This window comes from Austrofundulus limnaeus, unplaced genomic scaffold, assembly GCF_001266775.1.
Source record: "Austrofundulus limnaeus strain Quisiro unplaced genomic scaffold, Austrofundulus_limnaeus-1.0 Scaffold223, whole genome shotgun sequence".
In the NCBI taxonomy this organism is placed as follows: domain Eukaryota; kingdom Metazoa; phylum Chordata; class Actinopteri; order Cyprinodontiformes; family Rivulidae; genus Austrofundulus; species Austrofundulus limnaeus.
The window spans coordinates 796,808-806,759 of record NW_013952625.1 but is presented as its reverse complement, the minus strand read 5'-3'; the positions used below and the strand labels follow the sequence as shown (position 1 = coordinate 806,759).

At 38.9% G+C, this 9,952-nt stretch overlaps 2 protein-coding genes across 3 annotated transcripts in view; both read left to right on the top strand.

The window, feature by feature from the left end:
- The window catches only part of coro1b (coronin, actin binding protein, 1B), a 9,475-nt gene extending 1,825 nt beyond the window's left edge, over window positions 1–7,650 (top strand). For both annotated transcript variants that reach the window (XM_014019547.1, XM_014019546.1), the window contains exons 3-12: window positions 664–869; window positions 959–1,081; window positions 2,579–2,708; window positions 2,940–3,121; window positions 3,220–3,339; window positions 4,381–4,485; window positions 4,566–4,711; window positions 5,144–5,201; window positions 5,310–5,663; window positions 6,303–7,650. In XM_014019547.1, the coding sequence (XP_013875001.1) occupies window positions 666–869; window positions 959–1,081; window positions 2,579–2,708; window positions 2,940–3,121; window positions 3,220–3,339; window positions 4,381–4,485; window positions 4,566–4,711; window positions 5,144–5,201; window positions 5,310–5,663; window positions 6,303–6,425 (1,545 nt within the window). In that variant the 5' untranslated portion in view covers window positions 664–665 and the 3' untranslated portion in view covers window positions 6,426–7,650. The remainder of the gene's footprint in view (window positions 1–663; window positions 870–958; window positions 1,082–2,578; window positions 2,709–2,939; window positions 3,122–3,219; window positions 3,340–4,380; window positions 4,486–4,565; window positions 4,712–5,143; window positions 5,202–5,309; window positions 5,664–6,302) is intronic.
- Window positions 2–9,952, top strand: part of dtx4a (deltex 4, E3 ubiquitin ligase a) — a gene marked incomplete in the record, with an annotated part of 41,717 nt that continues 31,766 nt past the window's right edge. Inside the window, 1 exon segment of the mRNA XM_014019542.1 lies at window positions 2–40.

The window sequence follows — 9,952 nt, the reverse complement described above, 5'->3', positions numbered from 1 at the left end:
GTGTGTGTGTGTGTGTGTGTGTGTGTGTGTGTGTGTGTGTGTAGTGTCACAGTGAGAGATGAGGAAGAGTCAGATTTCAAGTAATATTGCTTTTAAAGACCAGGGAGTTAAATAGTTCCCCTTTGATGTCACTTCCTGTTTCATTTTTCACTGGTTAGGACCCAAGCTAATACACATAGCATTAGCTACATAAAAACTAATGCTACATATTTATTATTAAATATATGTATACTATATATGGCATTAAGTCTCGAGCAAATAATGTTAGCTCCGGAACTAATGCTATACATATATGTATTAGCTTGAGTGCTAACACTAAAGCTAACAGGCTATGTTAAGGTTCTCCTTCCACGAAGCAGCTCTGTTTTCCTACGTCCGCATTTTCAGACTCAGTTTCAGGCTGAGTCATTTCTACATTCTCCTCTCTGTCATTGCACTCCGGTTTCATTTAAAATGTCTTAACATTAGATATTATTCAAAATTAAGGTTCAAGCTTCATAGAGTCCGAAGGATGTGCCTGTCTCAGGTTCTGTAATGAGGATGACTATCAGCTACTACCACACCAAACATTAGCTCATTATCTGTACATTTTAAAGATGTTGCAGTGTTTATATTAAGCACTGTGCCTTTTTTTAGCAGATTTATGCATTATTTTCTCCGCAGACATGTCGTTCCGTCGAGGTGTCGTCAGGCAGAGTAAGTTCCGCCACGTGTTCGCGCAGGCCTGGAAGGCCGAGCACTGCCTGGACGACGTCAGAGTGTCCCGGGTGACGTGGGACAGCCCCCTCTCCGCCGTCAACCCCAAGTTTGTTGCCGTTATCATCGAAGCGGGAGGAGGAGGAGCGTTCCTCGTCGTTCCCATCACCAAGGTTGAACGTCCCGCTTTTTGTTCAACATCAGAAATACAGTGGATCGGTCCAATTAATCAGGTTTCACTAATGCATCTTTTCCTCCACAGAGTGGCAGAATTGACCAGTCCTGCCCCATGGTCTGTGGACACGCAGCGCCGGTCCTGGACATCCAGTGGTCCCCTCACGATGACAACATCATTGCAAGTGCCTCAGAGGACTGCACAGTGAAGGCAGGTTGAGAGTCGTCCCTCCAGCCTAATCTAAGTGGTGGTTTGTGGGTCCATATCCTGTTCCTTTGTTTCTCGTGTTTAACCCGACCACACAGAGGTATAGGCTAAAAATGTACTTGCAGTTCCATCTGTCAGTAAGTAGAAGTTCACAACTCTGGCCAAATAAAAGTAGATCTAGTCAAGCTCAGAATAAAAATACATTTAAAAAATGCATCTTGAGTAAAATAGCCCAAAAAACGCTCTAAATTTAAAAAGGAAGAACTCTAGTTTGAAACTTTACCTGGAGATTTAATTGAAATTAATATTAACCCTGGGAAAAATAATTGCTTTATATCAGGGCTATTCAACTGGTGGCCCGGGGTCCCCATCCGGCCCGTGGGTGAGTTTGGTCCGACCCACCCGTAGTTTCAAATAAAGCTAAATTAATAAAGCTAGATCACAGTTTACTGGTTCCAACCCTCACCTATGGTCATGAGGTATGGATCATGACCAAAAGAACAAGATCCTGGATAGAAGATATGAGCTGTCTTCATAGTGTGGCCAAACTCAGGTAAGATTGTTCTCAACCTCACTTTTTAAGATCTGAACTATCACTTTAAAGTGAACATGTGCTTTTAAATCCTTCTTTTTCACATTCAAATCATTCAGTTGGGTCTATAAAGTGGAACTCTAATGTTTAGGTCTGAATTCCCCCTTACTGTAACTCCACAAGCCCCTCTTTCCCCCCTTTTCTGAGGTATGTCTCAAATCAACTCGTTTTAATGCTGTCTCTTTAAATCCAAATGACACACTTCACACCCCAACCCCCTCCAGGTCTCACTCCCAATGATCATTGTCCTGTTCGGCCATTTTTTTAGTTTAATAGCAGAAATACAATTATCTAGTGGCGCAGAAACTTTTTATTTACAAATTAATTTAAAAAATGTCCTCAACAGAAGACTTATTGCTTTATACTTTACGTATACTAGACATCCCAAATTCTTCAACATTAACATTTTATATAACATTATTGTCATTATGAACTTCAGAAAAATGTTTTTTGATACTTAAGTCCAGTAAATATCAGATACTTTAAGACTTTTACTCAAGTAAGATACTTGTATTTTTACTCTCGTATCACTTTGCGGTACAACACTGTGTTAACAGAAAATAGAGAAAACTGAACATGACCCAAACAGAATATAAAGATACAGAAAGTATGCAGCACCGGGAGAGACTAAACTCAAAATTTATGCAGTCCTTGAGACCCACATACACAAAAAAATGCATTTAAGAGTTAAAAAAGTGGATTTTGCATACGTCCCCTTTAAAATTGTCAGAAGACATTGTGACGTCATTATTAGGGCTGAAAATGGGACATAGCAAAACAAAACAAATTAAACTCAGCGGAGGAACAGTAAAAGTGCCGTTTGTTGCCCACTAAAACCCTGCATCTTTCTGTACATTTATAAACACGTTGAAGGTTTTAGATTGAAGTGTGTCATACGTTGTTTGAAGGTGTGGCAGATCCCAGACGGTGGGCTGACGACCCCGATGACCGACGCCATCGTGACCCTTGAGGGGCACAGTAAACGAGTGGGAATCCTGGCTTGGCACCCCAGTGCCTTCAACATCCTCCTAACTGCAGGTAGAATCATTTACAGTCTTGCTAAAAGTTTTGAAAACTGAGTGGATTGTCTTGTCATTTTGCCAACTATTGTACATGATAACTGGTGCAGTGGAAGTGAAATATGAGTCATTTTTACAGTTGTTAGCTCCTCCCTCCCATGTCTTTTTGCCTCGAATGACTCACGTTCTACTCCTCATCTTTCTGTTTTGGTTTTTGACTTCATTATGTAACGTCTCTCCCTCTGTCTAGGTTGCGACAATGTGATTTGCGTTTGGAACGTGGGCACAGGGGAACTCGTGTACCAGCTCGATGACGCCCACCCTGACCTGATCTACAGTGTAAGCTGGAACAAGGATGGCAGCGCTGTCTGTACAGTGTGCAAGGACAAGGCCCTGCGCGTCATAGACCCCCGCAGAGGCACTGTTCTAAAGGTTAGGAAACGTAAAATGGGCCTTTTTGGAAACAAAGTGTGAGCTCGATTAAAAATAAAACATCTGCCCACAGTTCTCAACTGTAATTGTTCTTCCAGGTCAGAGAGAAGGTGCATGATGGTACAAGGCCTATGAGAGCTGTGTTCCTCTCTGACGGAAAAATCTTGACCACAGGCTTCAGCCGTATGAGTGAGAGGCAACTGGCTTTATGGGATACGGTAAGTCCTAAACAGACTTAGAAGGTGCATCTGGAGACCATCTTTGTCCCTACAGGTGTCGCTGTTTGGACACCTCATCTACCATAAAATATTATTTCACCCAGCGCTGTTTCTATTCCACCAAGTGTTTGTTTATGTAGGCAAAAGTATGTTTAAAAACCTGTTAAAACACATCACAATGCAGGAATTGGCATCTATTTTATTAAAAAATTTCAGAGTGATTTTTCTACAGACTAAATCAACTAAACTCTGATAAGTTATAAAAAAAAGTTTTGAACGTCGTTTGTGGCGCCCCCAAGATGGATGGTTCCCATAGCATATGCCTATACTGCCTATGCCACGGGCTGGCCTGCTTCTGACACCCCTGTTACAGGAAGTAGTTTGATAAACTTGTAAAGTAATATTTTCAGTATCCATGTTTTGACAGATTATGCAAAATATATGCATCTAATTACGTAAAAAAAATTTATTGTTCTAATAATAATATACATAATATACCTTGTAGAATAATGTCAGGCCACTCTGAGAATGTTACAAACTAAGTTAATCTACAGAAGGTATAGTTAATTTCTGCTGCTATGTACAAAAAAAATAGCTGCTTTGAAACTTTTATACGTTTCAGATAACCATTGTGGGATTTATTTACTGGAAAGGTCATCTCAAGGTCATGTGAGCCACAAGGTTAATTTCGAGGTTGTTGGAAAGAGCAAAGGGTTTTTGGACCCTAATTAAATCAGAAAAATAAGTGCAAATTCGGAATCCTCAGCAAATTCCCTTTCCAATGACATCAGGTTTGTGAAAAAGGACCCAGTAGTTTCCGAGAAAATTGGGGTTGAAGATGGTTAGCCACGCCCATTTCTGGGCTGAAAATATGTGGCGCCATATCTCTAGAACTACAGGTCTGACTGACCTAAAATTTGAGATACCGTGGTATTGCAGTCGGAAAATGTGCCAAGGTTCATCAAAATCTGAAATGGTAGGCTAAAACCCTTTTTCGACCCTTTGTTTTTGATTCTTTTTATCCTTTTTTGGTCTAAACAGAAAGATCTCTCCGAGCCGATGGCCATACAAGAAATGGATACGAGTAATGGAGTTCTTCTCCCTTTTTATGACCCCGACACTAACATGGTCTACCTCTGTGGAAAGGTGAACGTTTCGGACCTCAGAGCGTACATCATTGTCGTTTCGCAGTTGGGTTTGATTAAAGTTGGTATTCTAATTTTCAGGGCGACTGCACCATCAGATATTTCGAAGTGACGGATGAATCCCCATACGTTCACTTTCTCAGTTTATACAGCAGCAAGGAGCCTCAGAGAGGTGCCGGCTTTCTTTGTAAAAGGGGTGTAGATGTCAACAAGTGTGAAATCGCACGGTAAGTGCACTGAATTTGGTACTTTTAACTCTATTATAGACTATTTCTTTAAAATGGTTTTTTAGGGAGTTGTTTTTTATTTTTGATTTTTTTTGTATGCTCTGCTGTTTACAGATCACAAGAACGGAATGTGGTTACTTTATATAGTGATGAAAAAAGTCCTTTTGTTGCTAAAGCTATGTCTTGAGCTTACATTCTCCAGAAACACATTACCAGTCAGATAAAATTTAATCTTTCACGAGGACTTAACTATTCTTTGTGGATTCTGTAGTCGACTAAAAATGTTTTTTTTTCCTGAATATGGTGAAAATGCTGCACCCATATGAGTGAAGGTTTCTGTAAACTATTTTAGGAAGTAACTTAAGACTAAATAGAGCACTTTTTTTTCTACCTAATCTTGAGCGTCACTGGTAATTTCCTGTTTATCTACAGATTTTATAAGCTGCACGAAAGAAAAGTGGAACCTATTTCAATGACTGTACCGAGAAAAGTAAGCAACATATATTATACTGCTGAAAGTAGTATTTAATGGTGAACATAATAAACATGTATTTCAGTCTTGTGAACAATAGTAGCAGTTGACTTCTCGCTTCTCCAGTCAGATCTGTTCCAAGGAGACCTTTACCCGGACACTGCCAGTTTAGAGCCGGCTCTGCTGGCTGACGAATGGATCGCTGGGCAGGACGCGCCGCCTCTCTTGGTCTCCTTGAGCGGTGGGTACACGGCTCCAACATCCAAACACAGAGACACCCTCAGAGGCAAGCCCAAGCTCACCTCTCAGGACTCTGGGACCGGGGGAGCCGCATCGTCGGCGGGGACCGTAGCGACGGCTCCCACGTCCACGCCTACCTCTGTCACCAAGGAGATGGAAGAAGAGGTGCCCCAGCCTCAACCGCATCCGCGACAGGCTGCACGGGAGATAGATGGAAATACTGAGAGGCCAAGGAGAGAGGTTTGTTTTTGTTTTGTTTTTTGCAATTTAATGTGATAATGTACATAATGTAGTTCTAAAATGGGCAGCCAAGTATGTACCTGCTACATAGTTTGCTATGGACAAGTAAGTACTAGGTACGTATATACTTACCAGGCTGTATTATGTATTGTTCTAATTTGAAAAATACATGTATCAGGCAGTATTATGTACCACTAGTATAACTGTATTTTATATTTCTTCAAGGAATACTAGACTTTCATCAAAAAGAAAAAATAAGTAGGTCCTCTGGATGGGTTCTTCTTTAGTGAAACGTTTCGTCTCTCCAAGAGACTTCTTCAGTCTGATGAGTTTCAGGTGAACTCAGCCTTATAAGTACTGCCTCCACATGGTGGACAAACAGGTTAGTCACATCACCTGAAACTCATCAGACTGAAGAAGTCTCTTGGACAAGAGACGAAACGTTTCACGAAAGAAGAACCCATCCAGAGGACCTACTTATTTTTTCTTTTAGATTTTTTTCTACCTAGATTACTGAGATGCATCAGGACACTAGACTTTCAGTTTTGTAAAATACCTTTCACAGAGGTGCGGTGCGGTACTTTTCTTACACCGGTCAAACATGTCTGTTTTTTGTTTTTTTTTCACTCCTTCTTTTAGGATGACATGCTGACAGAGTTGTTAACAGAAATGAAGGCTTTGCGGGCCGTGGTGCTCGCTCAGAACCAGCGGATTGAGCATCTGGAGAGGCAACTGGCCCGCATTGAAGACGGCGACGTATGAGGCGGCGAAAAGATTTGCTACATTCGGACAGTATTCTTAATACAGCTATAGACCGTAGCCTTACTAGAGTTAAACAGTTGTGTGAGTGGAAGAACGTAGAGTAGAGACTAACTGGGAATTACAGTGGCTTGAAACCCGGTCCGCTGCTACAATCAAAACATTTTTTTCCTTTGATTTGCAGGGTTTTTAGCTTGTGATTAAAAACGGGGTGTCATCTGCAAAGAGTGTAATATCCAGCGAGATTTTTTGTTCACATTATGAAGGATATTGTAGCAGTTTTTTGGTGATAAAGCTTGGATCTTTGCAAAATCCATGCTTCTGATTCCAAAAGACTGAAGTCGGTACATCACTGCCTCAAATTTAAGCAACAGGCACTAATAAGCGGTCCTTTAGCAAAAAAGTCAAGTAAAGATGTAATCACTAGAGAATTTAATTCAGGTAGTTTCAGCTACTAAACTGTGATATTATATCAGAATCGTTGACTTTTTGTGTGACTTTTTTTTTTTTCATTTTCTTATCTATAAACCACTGTGGAAATTGTGAGTGATAGTTGGTGAGAAAGTAGCTGAATATCTTTGTGCATTTTAGTTCAGTGTGGTCGCTACAGTCAACAAAAAGGTCAAACACTTGTGATGTTGCACGTTGTGTCCTTAAATGAGAGCAGTGACGTGAAAATTTGTGCAAACACCATGAAGCGAAGCGTTTGATCTTTATCATAAATATGCACATAATACACTTCGCCTCTTTTCTGCAAAACAAATGGGAAATGACCAGTAAACTCAAAGTCTTATAGAGGCTAACTAAAAGTAAGTTCAAATATAAGCAAACACTAAACTGATTGTGCTGTAAAGTTGAAGTACAACACACTTACTTTATCCAAATCTGACCTGTTTGAAGCTCCATAAAAAGAGGAAGTTAACATGTAATGTGAAACGTTTTCTTCACTTTAGAGCGACATCCGTGTCGGTGTTAAAAGATGTAAAATCTTGTTGTTGTTTTTTTTTTTTTGGTTTGTTTGTTTTTTTCTTGTGGTTTTGAATGTGTTTTAAATTTTAAAGGCGTATGTTACTGTACGTTTCAGTTGATTGTAGTGTAGCAACATTATCAAATCCAAAAGACTTCCCTTTTTAACTTTGTTTCTGTATGCACTGACCTCTGAACACTAACTGTAAAACCAGTCACATGTTCTATGAGACCACCATTAAACTTTATTTTATACTTTGGACGGAAATGCACTTTATTTACATTGATGATTTAATGTGATATGTGCATTGATATTAGTAGGGGCATCGGCCGATTTCAGCATTTTTACAAGGACTCATACAAAATTAAGGAGGACCAAAACTGACTTAATTAAAAATAAAAGCAGAAATATATAAATGGACTAATAAATAAATAAATAAATACACCTAGAAAGCACCAATTAAGTTTAGCTTACAGCTTAAAGTTTAGTTTAAAACAAAGACACAGGTAAGTGATCTCCTTCTTGCCTGTGCACAAGCATAAAGATTTGAGCTGCGCTTGGTTCTTGCTCCTTCCTGTCTGTTGACCAATAGGAGAGGAGCTGACCTAAGAAGGACCGCCCACTTTATTTGCACAATGAGGCAGAAATGCATAAGGTAATGTAAATACAGGTGTATTAATGTAAAAGCAACACTGGAAATAAAAAGACTTGGGAAAATTTATAAAAATGTTTAAATCTAATCAAGAGACAAATGTATTTACAAGTAAAAAGAAAAAGTTATATATATTTTTTTTTAAACAGTAAAATATATGTCCTAAAATTATATAATTTATCGGAACTAAGCTGGAAAACTAAATATGAAAGTCAATGAAATTATAAGATAAAATTCAAATTTTTTATTGGTGAATTTTAAGTGTTTTTGTTTTTTTATTGGTCCATTTATTTCTGCTTTTATTTCTAATTATGTCAGTTACGGTCCTCCATACAAAATGCCCCGATATCTGGAACCAGTACCAGTATAGATACTGGTACACTGGTAGTACCTCACTAAATATGTTACAGTTTAGATTTCAAGTGAAAAGTTTGTCAGTTCCATGTTTAAGACATTTATACAAGTTGAAAGAAAGTCAAATGTTACAACAGTATATATATCATGTTGTATATTGGGTTTGATACATTCAGATGGGCTGTAGGCCTGTAAGGAAGGAGAGCCATCTTGTTCTAAATACTGTAAAAGACATGTTTTTAAAGTTATTATAAAATGTGTTTTTAACTCAATAAGTACTCTTTTGGCGAGTACCAAAACTGAAGTATTCATGTTTGGTTTGAGAAAAACTATGACAATGACAAAATGTGTTCTCTGCATTTAACTCATCATGTGTAAAGTACACCCATGGACAGCGGGCTGTTAAGTAAGCACTCAGAAAATGTGTCTCTTTGAAGAATAGCACAACGTACGATCATGGCAGGAAATTGAACCTTTGACTGTCTTATTTCATGGCGGCTGCCCTACCACTGCCTCACAGCTGCCCCCTTTGTGCTCATCTAGGACTTTTTGATAAGGGTGGTGCAGTTGGTAGAGCCGTTTCTTCTCAGCGAGAAGGTTGCCAGATCGATTCTTCTCCCAGGGACCTTTCCGGGTAGAGTTTGCCTGTTCTCTCTGTGCATGTATGGGTTTTCTCTAGGCAAAGACCAAAAACATGACTGTTAGGCTAACTGGTAACTAAGTTGTTTGTCTTTTTTGTGGCCTTATGATAGACTTGCGACTTGTCCAGGGTGTAGTCCACCCCACGCACAGTGGCTGCTGGGTATGGGCTCCAGTGACCTCCTACAACCTTGAAAGGAACCACACTGCAAACTGGTGTCACGACGTCAATTAGTATATCTAAGAAAGTTCTTCATGAAACATCTGTGTAATTTTAGCTCATAAGAGTTTCTAAAAGGTCTAAAGAAAGGAGCGCCCAGCCGCCCACCCAAGATGAATAGAAGAGGCACAAAAAAATAAATTCTGGTCTTTGCAATAAAGAAACCGTGAGTTTATGCTCTTTGTTTAACAAGCGACTGTAACAAACTTAAAGCATGACAAATTCAGCCAACAATGCAAAATCTATCGGGTAAGAGAACTGTCAGAATCATTGTATGTGTAAGAGTCTAAATTTGTACATGTAAGTCTATAAACGTACATAAATTTTTTACAGCTTTGCCACATTACAAGTACAAATCCTATTTACAAGTACAATTCTTGTGTGAGAATACAAGTTAAAAAGTTACAACTTTGCCACATTACAAGTACGAATCAAATTTACAAGTACAACTCTTATGTGAGAATACAAGTTTTTAAGTTACAAATACAAGTTAAAAAGTTACAACTTTGCCACATTACAAGTACGAATCAAATTTACAAGTACAAATCTTATGTGAGAATACAAGTTTTTAAGTTACAAATACAAGTTAAAAAGTTACAACTTTGCCACATTACAAGTACGAATCAAATTTACAAGTACAAATCTTATGTGAGAATACAAGTTTTTAAGTTACAAATACAAGTTAAAAAGTTACAACT